The sequence below is a fragment of the Pomacea canaliculata genome, linkage group LG3 (assembly GCF_003073045.1).
Source record: "Pomacea canaliculata isolate SZHN2017 linkage group LG3, ASM307304v1, whole genome shotgun sequence".
NCBI lineage: Eukaryota > Metazoa > Mollusca > Gastropoda > Architaenioglossa > Ampullariidae > Pomacea > Pomacea canaliculata.
This window is the reverse complement of record NC_037592.1, coordinates 95151-117653: the sequence shown is the minus strand read 5'-3', so window position 1 is coordinate 117653 and position 22503 is coordinate 95151. Positions and strand designations below refer to the sequence as shown.

The 22503-nt window shown below is 40.4% G+C and overlaps 2 protein-coding genes across 2 annotated transcripts in view; one reads left to right on the top strand and one right to left on the bottom strand.

Annotated features, from left to right (window-relative positions):
* LOC112558514 (twitchin-like) overlaps nt 1-2489 on the top strand; it is a 135801-nt gene extending 133312 nt beyond the window's left edge. Inside the window, 2 exon segments of the mRNA XM_025228994.1 lie at nt 721-958; nt 1504-2489. Of these exon segments, the coding sequence (XP_025084779.1) occupies nt 721-956 (236 nt within the window). The 3' untranslated portion in view covers nt 957-958; nt 1504-2489.
* A 2696-nt stretch (nt 2490-5185) lies between these two features.
* Nucleotides 5186-18760, bottom strand: LOC112560170 (protein FAM199X-like). Its single transcript, XM_025231802.1, has 8 exons — nt 18547-18760; nt 17407-17472; nt 14993-15174; nt 13663-13922; nt 10850-11001; nt 9956-10077; nt 9494-9547; nt 5186-6709 (listed from the first exon to the last, which is right to left on the bottom strand). The coding sequence occupies exons 3-8, from the start codon at nt 15005-15007 to the stop codon at nt 6524-6526; spliced, it is 789 nt and encodes a 262-aa protein (XP_025087587.1). The 5' UTR covers nt 15008-15174; nt 17407-17472; nt 18547-18760; the 3' UTR covers nt 5186-6523.
* Between the last annotated feature and the right edge of the window lie 3743 nt (nt 18761-22503).

The window sequence follows — 22503 nt, the reverse complement described above, 5'->3', positions numbered from 1 at the left end:
ATTTGAGACAGATTGTGGAAACTTACAAAGTGCCAAGTTCTTTAAAAGTCAGTCCTGAGCCATTTCAAAACTGCTAATGACGCAGTAAAGCTTACTGGTCTTATTTGCCTGATAATAGGGCAGTAAATATCACTGCTGTCATTATTTTGCCAGATAATAGGGCAGTAAATATCACTGCTGTTATTAGATTGTCTTGAATGATTAGGTAGCTAGTCTTCCTTCCCCAGACAAGCACCCCTTGTCACTGTGCTCACAGCTCTGAGTTCTGGCTTATGGCTACAGCCTGCTGGGAGCATATGCTTATTAGGCATCCACATGGCAACTCATACCCCCATAGTAATACAATAGTTTGTGTGCTGGTTTTAGGATTTTTATTTTCAATTTTGGTTGTGTAAAATTTGAGACCTATAGCAAACTAATGTTTTATTTCACATTTCATTAGTACGCTGCATAAATAACACAACAGTCATGTCATTTATATATGTTATACTTGTTTAAATAAATTCATAAATTCATTCCAGTAATCTGGTTGTGTAGTAAATGGAGCTTTCTTTGCTTAATATGTAAACATGACATATTTGGCTAAAATTTTCCTGTTTCCTGATGTGATAAAAGTTAGAATCTTAGTTTCTGGTCCAGATGGTTCCTAATAAGTTAGCATCCTTTCTTCGAGAAGTGGCCACTGTTGCTGACTTCTAATATTTACTTGGTTATACACAGTCACTTGGAGTAAAGATGGCCGCCAGCTGGAGGACACTGGCCGATTCAGCTTCCATCAAGATGGAAATACATTCACTCTCACCATCCCTGCTGCTTTAGCCACAGACACTGGCATCTATTGCGTCACAGCTACATCAGAACTTGGCTCAGCTTCTTGGTCGTCTTCTCTTGGGGTTGCCATTGGGAGGCTAGTGGTGGGGATGAGGCAAGACTACAGGAGCTTCTCAAATCTGTAGAGGTAGGCACATTGCACCACTCCCATTCTAGTTATCAACTTCTTTATACTATTGCACACAACATGCAGGTTGGTCTCCAGCTCACCTGTTGTACACAGCATATAGGTCAGCATCTCAGCAAGAGCTTAAATCATTCTAATGTGGTTTAATGCCTGATTAGCGCAGCAAACTTCCTCCAGTCGACCCAGCTGGCAGGAACAGGTACCTCACTCCTTAGAGGGTTGGGAAAGGCAGTGAGGGAGAGGAGATGGGCACTGCCCTCATGTAAAGCTGGCCCCAAGAAAAGTGAGGTCTTTAACACCTCACCCACAAAAGACCTGAAAAGGTTAGGGGATGACCTTTACCTACAGACCTTTACCCCCTACCAACACACACACCCACTTCTGTTTTGATGAGGACAATTTTTGTGTACAGAAACATTGTGTTGAACTATTGACTTTTTTTAAGTGAGGGAAAGAATGCTCATAAGTGTTTTGAAACCATGTTGTGAAGTGTTGACTTTTGATACAATGAAGAAAGTGCTGAAATGCTCCACTTTATTTTTCAGTGATGTCAAGGACAGACAATTCCTCTTGTAAATATGGCTGCCAATCTGTCTTCACTCCCTTTTGTGCCAGCTGTACCATGTCAGCATCATAACAGCACAGACGTTGTACCAGGTGTTGTGCCCTTCACCCAGTGGTGACTATGGCTTCTGTGCTTTAACAGGCCATCATGGCAAACTACCTACAGCAGCATTTTCTCCACCACCCATTGGTGATCTCTTCATGCATTCTTAAAGCCTTAACTTACACCAAACACAGCCACCCTGGTATGGTGGCTTCTAGCGTAGCTGCACTTTCGACACAGGCTTGGTGGAGTGAAAGAAACTGACATGTGATGTGTGCAGTCCCATAACCATGGTGACAATATGTATAGTATATGTTCCCACAGGCAGAATGGTGACAATTTGTATAGTATCTGTTCCCACAGGCAGAATGGTGACATTTAGCTTTGTACCCACACTGCTCCTCCCTCCTACCTTCCCCAATAGTCCAGGGACTGTTGATGTGCTTGTCACCAGTTTGTGCCTGATCACAGTCCAGTTAGTCTGCCATACAACAGCTGCTGCCCTTGTAGATGCCTGCTTCAGGTGTAGACCCAAGTGAAATCCGTTTGTGAGTTATTCATGGTTGCAATGCCAGTCTCATCCTGCCTGACAGCTCTGGCTGCCCTGTCTGTAGCAAAGTGTTTTAAGCATAGTTTAGTTTCTGTGCCAGTACTTAATAACTGTGTCATCTTGCTCCACCCCATCCTTGTACCTGAAGCAACATGCTGTCTGTGGTGAATTGACTGGGTCAGTGGTGTGGGTCTGGTATGTTTGTACAATTCCTTATCTTTCTTTATTGCTCATAACCTACACAAGATGTAAGACTTCCTCTAGCACCTCTAGCCTTAAGCTTGCCACCCATCCCCTACCCATGGTACTAAAAGTTTTCATAAGATTCATGCTAATCTGCGGATGATGGAGAAAATAAAGTATCTAAAAATCACTGGCTCATGCATTTTGTGTTGTTTTTAAATCTTTCTCTTTACATTTCCTCTTGATGTAGTTTGCCTTGGTGCTCTGACACAGTGGCCTCATGGAACAAAAGTGACTGAGCCTGAGGGCACACACACACACTAGGTGGTTGAACACCTGAGATACCACATACCTGGTTTACTCAGCTGTGGAATGGGTATCTGTCAGATTAGGACAGTAAGGGGGAGAAGATGTGTACTAGGGTCTAGTGATGTCAGCCATTTTGATGCACATTTCATTTTTTGTGCAATTCATTATCCTGAATTCAAATGTGAAAAAGATTTTTCTTTGCAATAGGCACACCTTAATTATTACAAGAAATGTCCTTCAGTCAGAATTTTGATCTGCTGTTTACTTGAAATGTTTTGTGCTTAAAATCACTATTTTCTGCATGACCTGTAGTTCTTTTATTTCCTTATTAATGGATACTTCTTTGTTATTATACTATTACGATTCAGCTTAGCATGTTAGCAATGAAATTAACAATAAGTGATGTCACACATAGACAGCAGCTTCGGTGATATAACAGGACTGAGATACACCTATAGTGAACTTTCGACTCATTAACGATGGTGATCCTCTTCAAGAAATTGATGTCAGCAAACTTAGCAAAGTCCAAGCCTACCTGTACAAGATGTTAAAAGTGGAAGCATCAGTGATGATTTACTGTGGGAAAAGCCTGGGCCCATGTCAATGGCCTGATGGCTCACAACTGCTAGCAGGATATTTGGTTGTAAGTGGCAACAGTGCAGCTGAGTAACGAACTGTATTCCCTGACACACTTCATTGGACCTACATGGTTTAGCATTAAGTGTTGCCCAAGATGCACTGACAGACCAAAGCACTTGCTTCAACAAATTGAACATTATTTGTTATCATCACATACTGGACCCATCAGGAAAATGTTCTTTTGTCAATGTTTGGAGATGATGATGATGAAAGTAGGAAGGCAGCAAGTGGACATACTAATTACCATTTGCCAAGCAGGCTGGTGGATCTCAACATGCAAGTCAGAGAATTTCAACCCCAAAACTAAAGGGCAATGCTCAGACTTACTGCCATCCTGGAACCACCTCTCACATGAACTCCAGCAGCTTGTCACTCAGCCCTTCGTCAGACACCTCGCCAGTCTCTGGGAGTCGAACACTTGTCAAGACAAGCGAGTGAGGCATCACAGTCTGTGCGATGGATGCAAGGGATAGTAACATTTGAGCTGTCATTAGGTCAAGAGACCTATGAAATAAAGCGGCACCTGTACTGTTTATAATTATTGTCTGACAGTGCAAATTTTATCAGAAACTGATCGTTTCTTGCAGTTATGAAATATAGAACTTTAGAAAAAAAGGAATGTTAATTATAAAAAACATGATTTTAGCATGCTTTGGGGTAGACAAAAGGTGTTCTGTTCATTGCAGACTTCTTTGCTTTACATTTTTAACATTGCTTGATTGAACAAAACCCCTAATGTGTCTGTTGATGTGTTCACTACACCCTAATGTGCACTGCTGTAACTAAATTCTGGCCCAAGACATGAGGGCTCTTAACACAAGTCCTAAGACTACTAAAAAAAAAAAAAAACCTACAATCACTATTGACCCAAACTATTTACACTGTCTTTACCTTCTGCATGTAGTCTTCATTTACACATAGCCTTGTGTCTAGTCACAACAGACTCCCTGAAAGCTCACCAAAGTACCCTTTGTCTCTCAGACATTGTCTCTGACCTAACTTGTGATATAGCTTCTTCACAACCAACCTATCTCACCTGCATTCATGTCCTTTGCACCAATAACTAATCTGTTCTCTTTGTATGTCCTTATCTGCACTGATCACCTCACTCATTTTTTTTTTTTTTACACAAATGCAAGGAACCTTTTTTCCTCCAAGGGCATTTTGATATTTATCACATCACATGTGGAGGTAAAAAAATATCTTAAAAATTAGCCTGCTCTGTTTGGTCACTGTAGTTATGCCACAGTGTATTAACACGTTTGCAACTGTACAATCCAGCTCACCCGGAGCTGTCTTTCAAGTCTCAACAATCTGCATTGTAATCAGGTGCACAAAAGCTATGCTCTGCTATTGTAAAATTATAGTAAAACAACTGTTTGGAGTCTGTAAAATGGCTTCATAACTGAAAGGTTCCTAGAGAAGATAGTATATAGTAACAAAACCTTTTTTTTTTCACTTCTGTTTCTGCAGTGAAAGTACAATGATAATACATACCTTCTCTTGATGGAGTTCATGGCATTTACAGTGTCTACACATGCACACACACACAAACTCATAAACCCAAACTAGTGCTTTCCCACCAAAGCGTTCACATTTGCTCATCCTTTGGAAATCCATGAAGGGATTAGTGTTGGACACTTGTATGCCTGAACTGTACACTAAAGTTCACAGTAATATCGATGATCATTCAAGTTTTACCCGGTGTAGAGGTGACTTTCACTGTTTCATTGAGAAGACCATTCAGGATGAACCATAGGAACAGTTGATGTATTTTGAATATTTGTGTTAGGATATTTTCAAGCATCCAAGTTTAATTAGCTCTTTCACATCCTTTGCTTTATGATAATCTGGTGATTTCTTTTTTCTATTAAAAAAAAAAAAAATTTTTTTTTTTCTTGTTGAAGATTTAGTCACACCTAGAATCACACAAATCAGCTTCAAGAGGTGGCAGTTTCTTTTAATGTTTCATTCTTTCAGGAACAAGATGATCAGTTGGAAGTGGAACAGAAGGACTTCCGATCAAATTTGTTTTGACATTTCTCTAAAGACCCTGTCTCCCACAAAGTCAAACAATAATGACATATGGAATCACAGACTTTGCTAGTAATCATCAGGGAAAAGAACTCCTGTGACAAATCCCGCAGTGCTAAGCCTCTACACAAAGGAACGATGACATTTTTGGCCTCAGTCTAAGCTGAAAACTAGTTTGGAGTCAACAAAAAATTCCTCCATGTGGGACTGCAGGCAGCTGACTGCCCATGCTTGCTTTCCCTATGGCTAAAGGTCTTGGAATGAAGGTCGCCACCTTATCTTCGTCAAAAGGCCTGATCTGCAGCAGACCTCCACCTACAATTATTAAACAATGCACCAGGGAGGGAAAAGTTTCTGCAATGAGCTAAGGGTTAAAGCACTAAACATTTTAAGTTTGCAAGTGAAAATGCTGGCTCAAGTTCAAGGTTCTGAAAACATGCCTACATTACTGCTCTTCCATTTTGACAAAGACACTACAGACCAACAGGTTTTTGTCCATTTAGGCACTTACGGCATAGTCACAAAGATAGGGACAGTTCCTTTGCTCTTCGTTAAGTTGCTTAATACATTACCTTTCTTTACAAATTTCAGTTTGGAAAAGTGAGAAGAGAGTTTCATTGTCATTTAAACCATGAAAATGTCACAACTTTGTCTTGCTGGCCACTAGAATGTTCTTACCAAGAAGAAGACAAAGAAGCCAAAGTGTTCTCTGTGGACACTGTTGTCCACTACCCATGTTGATGCTGATTTACATAGTAAACAAGTCAACAAAGAAAAAAAGGCCTTCAAGAGCCCTTTAGATTTCATACATTTATATGAGACTTAGATTTTGCACTTATAAATGCCTTTTGTTTTTGAGTGTAGAGCATCTGTGTCAACACAAATATTGATTAGGTGCATATGGTTTTGTACCATTTGTGATTATTAAAAATAAAGCACCAACCTCAAAAGGCATAATCATGTATGTACACCACATACAGGAATCATGTACATCAAAGCACCACAGCAACAATGTGGCCACTTCTCTCATCTTCACTTTACTGACTGCATGACATAGTCCTCCTCCAAAACTGACACTTCATTGTAGAAAGCAGCTGAATACTAAGCATCCATCTCCGGGAAAAACTGGGAGATTTTCAAGTAATTTTGTGCAGAATCAGAGTCCTATGTCACATTGCACTGACATCTTGTTCACACAGCAGACATACAAGTGCACACCCAAGTATTTAAAAAAAAAAAAACATTATTCCAAAATGTCTATATGTTCATCAATGTCTTGCTCTTTTCCTGGCTTAGGGGATGAGGAGACAGTCATCCAAACTTCGTGTAAAAAATAGCCACTTTGTTTTTCTTTCTGCCGTTGCCGTGCCACTTTTGTCATTGGCTGAAATGTCTTCTGTTCCGTGCGCTTACGCCGCCCACTCTTGTTCTGAGACAGGAAGGATGGCATGACAGTAATCATCAACAAGTTTATAACAAAAATATGACTTTGAAACATTGGAAAATTACAAAACAATCATGACAATGATGTCCTCAGGTACTTATACCAAAACAGACAGAAAAGCCTGTTTGGCAGTCTACCTGAGCTGATACTATGGCACCTTTACGAATGGAAATATCTATAAGAAGCTATATCCACAGACAGGGTGCAGGCTGTCTTTATTTCAAAGGTTTTCATACATCGGCATACAAATGCAAGTGTGTATGTATATATGCAACACTAAACAGGCTGGATTATCTCCAATTGGTTCACTGCCTTCAATTTGCGTCTTTTGAGACAAGTAACAATGAAGTTTGAGGCACCAGCCATATATAGCTATACAGGTCATGCATTCAAGATGCCATTTTAACAGCCTGTAAACAGACATTTGACATTAGTCAATTAGTCATACACCATGTTATATTCCAGTGAATAAAGCAGGCCATGTAATACAGGTCATACTTAGGGGTAGGGGGGGACTTAAATGTCAGCCTAGACTTAAATGTCCAGGTGTCCAGCCAAGCTGGCAGAGTTCCTGAACTTGCACATCCCAACCTGTACTGAAGTACCAGTCTGATACAATCTTGTGATTTTTTTTATTAAACATTTTTATTTCACAACACATACAGTTGTACATAAATTGTTCAAGATTTAAGCAACATACATATACACCAATCTTGTGATTTGATTATGATGGTACAAATCTCAGCTGCTTTATAGCCCAACAGGTCAAACATGGCACTGTTTGGACTGATGCTAGAAAGACAGCTATCCATATAAAGAAACTGCAATACGGCTGCTTACTGAAGTTCCTCTAAGCTAATTCTCACTCATGTTAAGGCAGTTTTAAGTGATTTCAGCTAACTCCAAATTTCCATTTTTTTTTTTTTTTGCTCTTGCTAAAACTGTTCTGCAGTTACAAAATTTGTTAATGACTTGTGCATGAGACCTAAAATTAAAATTAACATTTTGCACTTTTACAATCTTAAACAATTTTTTTGTTGCTCCCATTGAAGAGAATTTGGTTTTGAATTCTGCACATGGTTATATTCATTCATCCTTTGCAGGCCTTACAAACTTAAGCTTACGTAGCTCTTATGGCAACAAGTGTGTTCAGGCTCCATTACCAGACAAGCAACAATAAAACAGTCTGGCTACTTTTCATGAACTGTTAATGTTGCACCTTGATAAGATGACATGTCTTAAACATATCAGACAGTGCATTATACTAACAAGGTGCTGACAGTGACAGTGCATTATACTAACAAGTATTTAGCAAAGATAGTGTTCACATATTATACAGGTATGCGCACAAGCACAGGGTTGGTTGGTTGTGTTTTATGCTGTGCCAGCAAGGCTATATCATAGCAACAATAAGAATAAAGTAAAAGAACAGGTAAAGTGTAAAAAAAAGAGCGTAGTGGCCCGCAAGGCCACCAACTAATCAAAACCAAAAACTATCAGGCACAAAAAGCTTAAATCTTATGATAGAGCCATATCCTTCGTTAAAAAAGTAAAAATAGCTGCCGATGGGACAGACCTAAACAAGGAGAACAAAGAGTCTGCTGTAAAAAAAAAACTGCTAGCCAATACTCTAGAATTCACTCATAAGAGGTGTGATTGCAGCAAAGGTGACACGTGTCCTATCCTTAGTTTGTTAAGGACAACCTCCTCCTGCAGACAAGATAGTCTGTACAGGAACTCGAAAGATGCGATGCAAAAGAAAATTCTTGATGAAGAGTGGCATATGACCGCAGAAGCTAAGGGTATGCAGGTCTAACAGAATAACTTGCTTCCAGAGAGTGTCATATGCCTTCTCCAAGTCAAAAAAGACCTACTCTTCACAGACAAATGCATCTCTAACGAATGTTTCAAAACACACCAGATGGTCCAGGGTGCTGAGATATTGTCTGAAGCCACATTGCAGACTGGAGAGGAGACCCTGAGATTTGAGATGCCAGGTAAGCTGGGCATTCACCATGTGTTCTCAAATTTAGCACAGAAAACTAGTAAGAGCGACAGGACAGCAGGAGTTGGGATCAGAAGAATCCTTTCCAGGCTTTGGAATGGGCACCACTGCCGCCTCTCTCCAAGAGAGAGGGGGGGGGATGTGGATTAGTCAGAAAAATTTATCCAGAGTCCTTGCATCTGAGCCTGCTGCAACAAGTGAGGAATTTTGTGTTTTTACGCCATGCCATGAGGCTATATTACGGCAGGCAGCCAGCCCTGTAAACAGATGCCACGTGCAGAGAAAGAACAGCGTGCCCGAGACGAGAAATGAACTCAGGGCAGCCAACCTTTACTGTATTGGTGACAGGTGCTAACCGTTGCGCCACAGGACCTCTCTCCTTTAGAGACAGAAGGTATGTAGTACTGTTCAGATTTATCAGAAGTCACAGCAAGAGGATTTTTGAACAGACTTCAGGCATTGAAATTCTGGACAATAGTGAGAAGAGGAAGAATTCTGAGAAAAATAGTAGATGGCAAGGAATTAGCAAAATCTCGTGCCTCTGTGAAAGCAGTCTCCAACCCGTACATTGAATTCATCTAAAATTTCCCTTTATCTTTCTCATGACCGCCCACACCTCTTGGGAAGTGGTATGGGAAAACAAAGAGGACAGAAACCTCTGCTATGCTAGTTTCCTTGCTTGTAAGCCAAAGCTCTACAGCGCACAAGCACAAATACATGGTGGAAACAGATCTGTTTGGATGTCAGAAGAAAACTGCACCTACTTTGTTTTGTCGGTGAAGATCTCCTGGACAATGTTTTGATGGAGTGGCCCTTCCCTGCAAAAGAAACCTCAGCTGAATGTAACAGCATATCAAATCAGGTGTCCAGCCGACCATTTTATTTTAAAGCTTAAAGTATCTTCATAACCTTCAAATGCTTGGTAATTACCATCAGGACAAGTTTGTATTTAACCCCAACTCTTTAGGGATGCATGTAGTTGCAGGAAATGGCATGAAGAAGAAGTATTTAATACGTAAATGGACGAAAATTACTATCATCACTGCTTTAGCTGTAAAGGCGGATGACCCTCACACACACACAAAAACACTAATTATCTGTTATCTTGGTATGAGATTTTTCCAGATTGAATTTCTGGAAATTCTGCATATGGCAATCTACCAGACAAGCAGCTCAATTTGAGACATGACCAAGAAAGAAATCCCATGCATTCTGGAGTGTAATACCTGCTGTCGAAGATGGCGATTAAGATTGCAGTTCCCACCATGCAGATCTGATGTATTTACTGTGTGTCTGTGCACAAATTTTTGAAGAGCTATAAACTGCTGATCTGTAATACCTTCAACATCTGAAACCAGTTTATATTGCGTACTTGAAAAAAAATATTAATGTCAAAATAAACAAGGCAATGACATATAAAAATTACTGACAGCAAACAGTAGTATGATGATGTTGTGCTGACCAGCCTAGACTAGCACATCTGTCGAGTGCCAGAGGTAGGTGGCAGGCACCCATATGTAGCATTTCCTATTCACCTCACAGACAACTGTCAGCACAGGAGGGAAACTTGGAATGCGCATTTAATGATTATAATCATTATACAGTAGAACCTTGATTATCTGGTCTTCAATTAACCATTCATTTTGATTAACCAGGATCGCCTCACGTTTGATGATAAACCCACCCAGCCTTTCAACATCCCTTGTAATCCTGAAGTCACCTCACTGACTTGACCGAAACAATCGGCCCTGGTTTAAACCATTGTGCAACAATGCAGATCCGCCAGATGGTCTCTGCTAAAAAATGTGACACGCAGTCCCCCCACCCCAATACGTCCAGCAGAAACTTTGCGAGATGACCTAACCTTCAACAAAAATAAATAACTTAGTACACTACTCAAGTGCCAGATGCGTATGGGATGCACTATCTGTCAAGGCAACACCTTGTTTGCGATTTTATTCGGTTGGTAGCCAATGCTCACTGTATTGTGACATGGGCTAGCCGCACCACTGGATTGCCTAAAGGATGAGCGGGCAGGAAGAGAAATGGTTGGAACTAAGTTAGACTTGAAAGAAATTGTAATCATGAAAACCAGCATCTAGAAACAAATATCTTCCCACCTATTAAAAAATCTTTATCAGTGGGTGACACTTGACAGTGAGGATTGATGATATGTATTGCCTCCAGCCTCTCTCTCACACCCAGCTGCATGCTAATAATATCTGCTAGCTCCGTGATAACCTCTTGTTGTTCTTCAAACTCCATGCTGCTCCTGTCAACACAAACACTTGTAATGTTATTGCTCCTGTCAACACAAACACTTGTACTGTAATTAGATCTTCAATATTTCCCCTAATGCTGACATCTGCAAACTGTCTCACGGCTACTCCTAACTTCTTGAAAAAGGATGTGTTCAGCTAGGCTGATGTTTAGTGTATGTGTAAGTGTGAAGGCATTGTCTTAACTTTGACACTTTAACTTTACAAATGTTATGACATATTTCATCTGCTGTACAAGTGCTGACAAAAGTGAGTAGTACTATTGAATGTCAGGAGTAAGGTGAGCTGTAGGTCAGTGGGCTTAGGCTTCTTTGTAAGATCCTTACTAGCCACACCCACCAATCTTTCTGTGGCATCTCTTCATCCCCACCTGCCAGAGGACTGGTGAGGCTACTTAAGATGCAGTAACATTACAGGTGACTGTGCAAACAGTCTGCCAGACAAGTGTGGTCTTTTTGGTGTGGCTAAAAAATACTCATCCTAAAAAACCTTTTACTTTATGGCACAAGCATTTGTTGTGGGTATGTGCTTAATTAATGCACTTGATAAAATAACCCATCAATATTAAAACATTGATTGCCCAGTTTCTAACTTGCATTTTCTAAGATAATGGAGAGTGCATCACATCATCTCAGGCTCAGTCGCCATGCAGACCTTTTCCCAGTACAACTACTCTCATCAAAGTAACCACTGACATATCTTCCCTCCACTGTGGTGATGTTTCTGTCTTAACTTTATTGGACCTGTCTGCTGCATTCAACATTACTGACCGCTCCATGCTCCTTCAAATACTTACTACTCTCTACAGAATTTTTGGACCCACATTAGCATGGTTCATCTCCTGACTGATGGGACCCTGTATTCATCAACAGTCAAAAATCATATCTTGTTCCACTTTCTTGTGGGGTGTCCATAGACTCAGGACACAGGCCAATTCATTTTGTACACTAAACCTATCATATATGCAGTCTCATATTTCTCATCAGTCATATGCTGATGACATACAACTGAACTGCTCTATCCCATCGTGTCTCCCTATGCTATCAGCACTATAGAAGTATGTATTAGTGATGTCTAATGGATGGTACAAAAACTGAAATTTAATGATGATAAAACAATAATGATAAAAAAAAATGATGATGAAGCCAGAAGCCCTCTTATGCTCAAGAAGAACTCTCATCAATCTGAATCTACAAGATAGGCAAAACCTTTTGCATCATCTATCAGAAATCTTGGCATCATCAACACTGAAAACACGACCCTTGACAGACAAGTTACACCTGTCTATTATGATAGACAAGCTGCAGGTGAAAGACCTGGTACATGCAAGCTGATATATGAAGTTGATCTGAGTACAGGCCCATTACTTTTGATGTTGAAAGTTAAATGTTAGAACGATACTAAATCTTTATTGTTCAGTGTTAAAAGATTACACGACTACTTTTGCTTAAATTATATTGGTGTAGCGATGGGCATGGAAGCCCCCACAAAAAAATGTTTTCTTTGTGTGTTTTTGTCAGCGAATGTGCATGTCAAACCGTGTGGTGCGACAGCTAGTAGTTTTAACAACAGTTTCACATTACAATAAACATTGAAAATCTGCAAATCCAGTATTCGACAATTTCTCTGTTTACCACTTTCAACAATATACAAACTCGGTTCTTATTTTTACAGTATGTTTATAATTTATCATTAAGCATTAACAAGCATTGCTACAAATGCCCTCAGAATATGCAGTTGCTCACTGATGGCAGTCTACCTGAGGTGATGCTAAGGCACCTTTACAAATGGAAATACTTATAAGCTATATCCAGAGATAGAAACTTTTCAAACACTGGCATGCAAATGCAGGTGTGTGTATATATATAATACTTGCACTGAACAGGTACCAAGCTCTGTAGCACAAAATGCAATACTCAAAGTATGGATGTCCTAAGTCCTCACTAACGCAGTGTCCATTTTGAAAGGAGGTTCTTTTAGAAAATTATCTTCACCTTATGCATGTTGCCAGAAATGGATAAAGGACAGCAATCACACAGCTTCCATAAGCTAAAGACTTGTGTGAAAGGTGCAATGCAACTGACTTCAGCAAGTGACAAGTGACACTGACCATTTTCTTGAACAGGTAGTGATCCTATGTCTATATAAAACTTGCTGTCAACATGAAGCTGGTAGCCTCATCATCATAAGGGAAACGAGAAACAGAATCTAGATCTCCAAATAACAAAAAACCAGTTTGTGGTTGGCTTTTAAAAACAAACCTTGATCTGCCAGAACCAGGTTCAGACTATGAGAACTGTTCAACTAACAACGCACTTAACACAACATTTAATAAGGAAAAGTGAATTCTATGCAGTGCCGCCACACAAGAGGTGAAGGGGGCTATGCTATGTATCAGATTTACATAATAATAACAGAGAATCAGACCATCAACCTTTTTACCTAGCCCTACCCAAGCTTTTCAAATTATTTTACACCAATTTTAGCACAAATTTACTACAACAAAATTAAAAAATCTATTCAATATAAAAAAATAACGTTGTAAAAATGCTGTTATCAATCGAGTGTGAATCATTTGAAATTTTTAAGAAACAGACTTGTAAAAGCATATAAAACTGCATCCAAGAACAGATGGAAAATGCATCCACACATACCATCGTCTTTTCATTGATGGGGCATCAGCTTTTGTCTTGCACTTTTTTGATTCCACATGGGACTTCACGGCGGTCAGCGATGTGGAACAGACACTTTTAGCTTTCTTGTCTGACTTTTGAGTATCATTCTCATCAACACTGATACAGCTGTCACTGCCACTGGAGTACCCTGACTGAATTAATGTTGTGGCATTGGTGCGTTTGGCTGCTGTCTCTATCCCAGACAAAAAAATTGTTGACATTGTTCTGTATGTGAAACTCTGAAAACAGAAGCAATGGGTAGCACTGAGCATGGCATGTCACATCATGACTAGTACCTAGCATGGCATGTCTTGTCATAACTAGTACCTAGCAGGGTCTATCATATCTTGAGTAGTATCTAGTGTCACATGATAAACAGCATCTGCCAAAAGTAGCATATAAGTCTTTTTTGTCGATCATCATAATAGTCACGTTTATTAAGAAAAAGGTAAGCAGACAGTGCTGTTATCACCAGTGTGACTCCAAGAGGCCACAGCTCTGTCTGCATCTGTGTAAGGGGCAGAACTCAGGGAGGTATGTATACATAACATAGATGTGCGAGAGAGAAAGAATGTTCAGTGGATCAACTTTCGATCAAAAGCTTCCACTAGTGTTTGTAGCACAGTTCATGCTCTTACATGTTGCCATCATTTGATCTCACACACTTTTGTCACACTCTGTATATGTTAAGGATGACATACCAATCCTATCTACGCACAGATCTCTAATAGTAGCACTAGTGACCTTAATAGACTTATGTCATCCAGAAATAATGGTAATGTTTCTCGTTACACAGCAGCTAACCTTCAAATTTACCATCACTTAATGTTAGTTTCATATGGACATCTAGACTGTGACATCAAAAAGTATTTCCATTGTATAAAAATGGTGCAAGTCTCAGAAGGAGAAGCAGAAAGATATGTTATTTGCTCATGAATCAGTGAGAACATTGGTTTCATACAAGGAATTAACAGGACAGGTTTAAGAATAGCATATTTTTCATGAGAAAGTCAAGCAGGCCAAGATATAGTGCCAATGACACGCAAGGCTTGAGTCCCACCAACTACACTTTACTTGTTTTACGCTACTCTGCCAAGTTTCTCACCAAAAGATGGCTAACCCCGAATAAGGAGTTATCTCTCATCATTTCTATGCAACCTGAAGCAGTGCAAAATTACATGCCAGGATTTATGGCATTCTCTATCTGCCAAATGTACATGTGGTGACATACTAAATATATACAGTACACACACACCTTTCTCATTTCACAGAAGACTGCTACTGTCATCACACTGAACTAATCACCTACCATCATCTTCCTCATCCAGTAAGTCTAGTGTGACCGATGACAGAAAGTCGAGGTCATCTGAACTTTGCCACAGCTGCATGTCTGGCTGCAGTGTGGAGATCAGGTCTGTGTCTGCTTCGTTCTCAATTTCCTCCCCATTTAGCTTCGTAATGAAGTCATGAACTTCACTGTCTGAGAGAGACCTGTGTACAATGTTAAAAATGTGGCCTAGTACTGTAGTAGTCTCTCTAGTGACATCACTTTAGGCAGGCTAACTCCTTCCTCACCCTGATTACATCATGATAAACAGGAAGTACTCTGTACACTTTTAGGGACTTAAAAAAATGGATCTCAATGAGCTAAAACACTAAAATCACAATAAAAAATTTTCTGAACAAAATGAAATTCTAAACTTGAGCCACCCGTATAAAATACATGAACCCTTGTAATAGTTCATCATGCACTTCAAAACAGACAAAAGATCTGGAATCGGAGAAATTGTTCAATATGGGGTAGTGTCATCCAATGAAATGTAATGAATCAACAGGCATATTTGCAGTTTGTACAACCAGCTATGTTGAGTTCAAAACTGCACAGCAAATAAATCTGCAGTGAGCAGAACGCCTCCTTTTCTTCTGCCCCAAAAATCATATGTATTATAACTGTTTCCTTTTTTGTCAAAAGTTCTAAATTTAATAACTGCAAGATCAGTTTCTGATAACATTTACACTGTCAGACAATAGTTATAAACAGTACAGGCACTGGTTTTTGTTTTTAGTTATGCGGTAAATGAAAATCATTGACAAAGAAGGTTGCTCTATGTGCGATGTCATAGTTCCTGCAGGCCAATGACAAAGTCTGTTGAAGCAGCCGCTTTGGTCTGTCAGTGCATCTTAGGTGATATTTGATGCTAAACTTGTGGGACAACAGGCTAATGTCATCCGCAAAGTCGAGATCATCAAGTTGCAAGGTCCACCGAACACCCATGTTACTGTTAGAAGTTGTTCTTCTCATGATCCAGTCTATGACGATCAAGAAGATTGTCAGCGAGAGCATACAGCCTAGCCTCTCTCCAGTCCTCACTGCTAAGGGGTCAGTCAGCTTCCCGTAGTGGATCACTTGGCATGTCAAGTCCTTGTACAGCCGCTGGATGATTGCAAAGAACTTAGGTGCAAATTATCACAGTGTTTTTCAATTTTCTTTTTACTATACCACTTGTCTCCCCTTTTCTCTCACCAGTGTTGTCTTTTCAGCCACCATAAAATATTGCCATGATTTCCTCTTCGTTGTTTATAGGAATGTCCCTGATATCCCTTCTCAACAAATGTCCAGCCCTCCATACTTTGTGATGACTGACATTACTAATGCGGTCTTCCAAGCTAATAATGCCACCAATAATAAAGTCCACCAATGTTGGGTGGTGCTGATGGCCACAGCCGCCCTATTTGACACTCCATATCCATCTGCTTCCAAAGCAATGGTTGATATTGCTACATATTACTGTCCTGTTGTTGGAAAACATCAGCCAAGTCATCAACATCGTCGTAGCTGGCTTTACCATCATCATTTAGCAGCATCAGCCTCTTTCAGACTGATACTGCAGGAAGCTGACATTTGACTCTGCTTACACTACAGCAAACACTTCCGCAGGTGAAACTATGTTCTCGCTTGTCCTCTTTCTTCTGCTTTATCTTCTTTTTCTTTCATCTTTTCTTTCCTTGCTTGTTTTCTCTTCATAATTGCTGCCGTCTATCAATTGTACCAGTTTGCATTTTTTGCGTGGTTCTCTGGTCCATCAAAATGGACACTCTTGCTGTGGTACTTTCATGTACATGTACTTTTAAATATTTTACAAGAGTCTAGGCTGATGTAGCAATGACATAATGATTTCTACATAGCAACGTTTTCACACAGCTGAAGTCACTTGCTCCTTGTTGCTATGTGTAATGTCACTTGTTATTAATTTTGTTGCTAATTTACCATTGTAAAACTTATTGTGATGTTTATATGAAGATAATTATTTGAATTTCAATTAAATTTTTCACCAGCTTCATAATTTTTATAGTTAAAATTTCATTTTAAGGATGGAGCGTTGGGGATTAAGTGACTGGGAACCAGTAAAGATTTACAACAAACAAGTATCCATTACATAATAGTATATCATGTAATCAATAAACATCTACTTAAAAAAAGCATCCATTCAGGAAATTAAAAAAAATATAGATCATGCAGAAATTGATTTTTTTTAAGTACAAAACATTTCAAGTCAAAACAGCAGATCAATATGCTGACTGAGGGAAATTTCTTGTGGAAATGGTGAGGTGTTCTGTTTAACATGGAGCAAAATCTTTTTCATATTTGAAATCATGATAGTAAAATGTGCATCAAAGTCGCAAACATCACAACACCCTACTGTTTAATTCTGTTGGACCCACCATGGAAACGAGTCCCAGTGATTTTCCAAATCACCCCAATTCTGTTCCTTGTCACACAACCAGGGACTGCAAAAATAAAATTTTACATGTTACAATGGGTGGACATAATGCACAATATGTATGCTAATAGTGGATATCACAGAAGCCACAGACATCGAGAACTATTCAAGAACCAGCAACAGAAACATCCTATGGACTCATCAAACATGCTGCACACACAAATACATAGCTACTCAATATACAGAATCATACATTGACTACAATTGTCACGTTGCCCATAAATTGCTGTTTTTTTTCTCCTGTATCTTATTTATATGAGTTGCACTTTTACTGTATGTGCACTCTGCAGTTTTTTTCAAAAACAGAAAGAATAACAACTAGTGCAATGATTTTCAACAATGCTGCATACTACTGCTTTTTATAATGCATAGCAGTTGTCAGTCAATTCTCTTCTTAAAACCAACAATTTTTATATACTATAAAGCATGATCTTATATAAAACAACTGCCATGAATTGATATTGGAGGGTATAAATGCTGACTACTGCATTTGAATATTACTACGGCTTTTGATGAGAGATTGTGAATATCAGCAGATCTATAAGCACTTACCACAAGCATGTGCTCAAATAATTAAGCATCTATCAAGATGGAAATAAGTCACTGCGGGTTTGATTAATCATATTTCATTCCTCCCCCATTAAATTAAGAAAAGCATTGGCATATGGAAAAACGGGTACACTGGCACTTGTAAAATTCCAGTCTTAGTAACGCCATCATGTTTGCTAGCTGGGTATTACTGATGGTGATGTTATAACAGACTTATAACATCGTTATTGTTTACTATAAAATGAAAATGCATTTATCATATAAAAAAATAGTTGAAAGGTAGAACAGAAGAACGTGCACATGTAACCTCGCGTCTACAAAACCATGTGACCAATTTATGGAAATAAGCATTTCAGTGTTAAAAAAAAAAAAATCCGAAGAATACTTGTATCAATCATAAAGTTCGGCGACCAAAATCACAATTTTACACATACACACACAAGCTATGTACTCTGCACGCTGAGACTGAAGACAGCATCACGAGACAAACACGAATCAAACTCCAGGAATAATGCCGGTGTTTCGTCCATACCTGTTGGCTGGAAAAGCTGTGTCGGCTATCATTTTCTGCAGTGAAGTTTGAGAATACTTGTCTTCTAGAACCACTGCGGTACTTTATTTCATCGTGTTGAAGTCGTCCCTCTCGACGTTTCGGTTGCGTGGTGAAGCAACGTGCTCATACAACGTGGACTGCGGATGCCGGGTGCGTCACGCTAGTTCCGCACACAACCTACATGGCTGGCAGCTGTTGGCTTTAAATCACAATAAACTGCACAAATTTAGTTCGTACAGATGAGATCAAAAATATTCAGATCGATTTAGTATAGGAGAAAAGGGAATATTATAAATGTTAAATTTCCTAATGAAATGTAATTGTTCACGCCACGTAACGATACGTCATGCGGGCTAGTATGGTTGGCATCTATAACCACGCCTATAACCTAAGTTATTTTCACAGTCCAAGGAAGAAAGAAAGAAACCCTGTCTTTTATGAAGTTTTGATAGATCATAATGTTTGATAGGACCGGACTGGCGGCGGTAGGTGACCGCTGCGGATCCCTTAGAAACAAGTTTTAGTCACGTGACCAAAACCACCACCCACTCCCACCCCCAAAAACCTCCCACGTTACTTATCAGTGGCGTAGGAACCAGGGGGGCAGCGGGGGCAGCTGCCCCCCCAAGGAAAATACAGGGGGGGCAGGAATATCCTTTTGCCCCCCCAATATTTGAGACGTAATTCTCACAAAGAGCAAAGAACCAAAGAAAGGTAGGGAAACGTAGAGAGGAGACGGTCATCACAGTCACAAAAGCGGGCCCTGAGGCAAGTGGAGGCTCTAACATCTCTGACGATCAGATCGGGGACAGTCCGTTGGTATTGTTTGCCATGCTAATTGCAGGCTGTGTTGAAGCCTGAGCGAAGAAGCAGCCGGACAGTACATCGGTACATTCGAGTGTGGTCTCCCTCCCCCTCCCCCATAATGCGAGCCTTTTCTTTGGCGGTTTCGTTTGACCAACATAAAAACATCCCACCCACTCGCTGTCACCCTAAATTATCTGCTATCGCTTACAACCAAAAGGGGCCGCACTGGCCATGGGAACACAGAAAGCCAGTAACGAATAAGTTGCATACCAATACCCCAGTCTTGCCGATTCAGACAGGAACCTTACACTTTGTGAAAAGCTAGCGAAGCACGAGGACTTCCATCTTACTACACACCAACGGTTTAGTGCGAACTGACGGCTTTGACTTCACCTAAGTAAGGCAAAGACTCTGAGTCGCCTATATATTGGTATTTTCTTTAGAGACAGAGAGACTGATATTATTGCTATCTACGACCAGTGGGAAGTGCATAAGTAACATTTCTAAAACTACACAAGGGCACTCTTTTATCATCAACGACTGTGGCTGGTACCTCACATAAGTTATCTGTGTTATACTGTTTGGTTTGTATAATATGTGTCCGTGTTTTGGTTAGATGGCCATAGAACGTGTCGCATCGCTGGCTCAGTCCGTCGGTAGCGGAGTGAGGAAGGGGCTGGTCCTGCGGCCATTCCCACCCTAGTTTCGTCCCCTGGCCACGGTGGTCTGGCCAGTTTATGGCCCTTAATTATAGGGTAGCCTTGCTATATATATATACCCTATATAATTATAGGGTAGCCTTCCTCTCTGGTCTCTTTGATTCTCTTTGGGTTGGATGGGGCTATTTTCCCAGGGTGTGCGGCTGCGGACACCAAGTTTCAGCGTATAGGGCTTGTTCCTCTTTGTAACGTGGATTATCGCGGACGCTGGTCCCTGTGGGTAGGGAAAGTTCTGGAGGTTTCTCGAAGCCTATAGAAACTGCCACACAGGACTGGGAGGACGGCGGGGCGGAAGAGGAGTTATTGCGGTGGTGGAGAGACCTGTGCCCGTCTCTGGGAGTAGTCGGGGGTTTGCCACGTGCTGTGTGTATTGTCGCTGGAACTGGCGTGGTGTCTAGAAGAGGGTTCCAGCAACCAGCGTATTTTCCCCGCGTTTGTTGTGAGATAGAACAAAGCGTGTCACGAGCCGTTGGGTGAGTAGGCTTAATTAATACTTTACCTTTGTTTTTCCACGCAGTTTTCTGCTTAAAACAAACAAAAAACATACCTGAGAAGTTCATGACACAAACGCGCTTGAATAACTGTGTCATTATGCATGTATTTAAAGAGAGGGTTGATCTGCAATGGAGTTCATTAATAGAAATCACCGAAGACGCAGTTTTTTTTGGAACACTGACTTGCCAACCTTGATTAATATGATTTATATGATTATAACGTTTATCACATTTGTTGTGAATGCGTTAGCCGGGGAGTCATTCTTTAATTTGTTTTTTTCTATTTAATGCTGCTTTGCCTTTTAACAATAAAGCAGCGTGTTGTGATGCTACCACTGTGTTACGTGCGTGCAGTACCGCCCCCCCCCATCCTTTTTTAAGTAATGTGCGAGTGCGAACGCCGTTCACTGTCAGCAGGGAGTTTGCCCCCCCAACGCCGAACATCTTCCTACGCCACTGCTTATCACAGAATTAAGGCACTTCTAGGGCAGCTCCATATAAATAATTTAATATGTTGAATTTGTACAGCGCTTTTTCCAACCATCATAGGCATAAGGTGACCAGACGTTTCGGGGGCGAAAGCGGGACACGTGCCGATGATGGTGTCGTCACCGTCAAAAAACGCCGAAAAAAGTGATTTTTAAAGACAACCGGGACATTTGATGGACTTGCCAGAAAGCCAAAAAGCGGGACATTGGGCGTCCCGCCCGATATTCAGGCGGGACAAGAGGTCAAAAGCGGGACTGTCTGGTCACCTTACATAGGCAGGTTCAAAGCGCATACTAAAAAGAAAAAAAGAAAACCACACAAACGTAATAATAATGGATAAAACCGTTGTAGAGTCACGTACTGTATAGTAGATGTATACAGTCCTATTATTGCTGAATGCCAGTCTTATTATTACAACTAGTTTCCCGTTAGTTTCCGCTAGTTTCCGCTAGTTTCCCGTTAGTTTCCAGGGTTGAACACCTCTTTCAACTCTCTCTTGACTCAGGGCACATTCCTCCACTCTGGGAACTCTCAAATATCATCCCATTTCCCAAAAAACCTAATCCTAGTCAACCTAATGATTTTCGGCCAATAGCACTAACCTCCCTCATAATGAAAACCCTTGAGAAGATTGTCGAAAATCTTATCTTAACATCTGTAGAGAGTAAATTGGACCCATTGCAATTTGCTTATAGGAAGGGTATGGGTGTTGATGCCAAGTTGTTTATTTTGAACACGCTTTATAAACATCTGGAAAAGCCCAAGACACATGCCAGACTACTTTTTCGCAGATTTTAGTTCTGCATTCAACACAGTGCAGCCTTACCTTCTAGCTCTGCGATTGATATCTAGTTTTGATCTTCCACACCAACTGTTCAGGTGCATTGTGGATTTTTGACATGCAGACAGCAGAGGGTGTATGACTTCCTTCTGTGATCAGCAATAGCGTTGTCTCGGGTTACTAAAAATAGATTGTGACGTCACGCAGCAGAGCTTCATGGGATTGCTTCCCGGACAAACGCTGCACGTTGTTCTGTTTATTCTACGCTAGCGGCGACTGACGAAAAGCGACATTTTTGCTATTAATCTCTGAAACAATGCTGAAAACTGGAGGAACCAAGCACTGCTGTTGGGTTTATGTAAATCGGACTCCAGATATCCAGAGCGATTACCGGAGGGGACTTTTTTATTCCATTTTCCAAAGCCTGGTAAGACCAGTGACAAAATGACCCAGTGGGAAAGAGAACAGGCAAGTTCAAGACTGAGAAAGCAAAGCGCCGGCAGTTTTTATGTGGGCGATCTGATTTCCAAAATGTGGAGAAAATAACCAGGAACACATATATCTGCTCTCTGCATTTTCTTGGTGGAAAAGGCCCAACATCTGAGAGCGACGAACCAATATTAGCGACGCTTACAGACGAGGAAAC

Coding starts and splice junctions, on each gene's coding strand:
- LOC112560170 (XM_025231802.1), bottom strand. Junction 10,078..10,849: donor TGATAAAGATTTTTTAATAG/GTGGGAAGATAT, acceptor AACTGGTTTCAG/ATGTTGAAGGTATTACAGAT. Junction 6,710..9,493: donor ATCTTCACCGACAAAACAAA/GTAGGTGCAGTT, acceptor TTCCTGTCTCAG/AACAAGAGTGGGCGGCGTAA.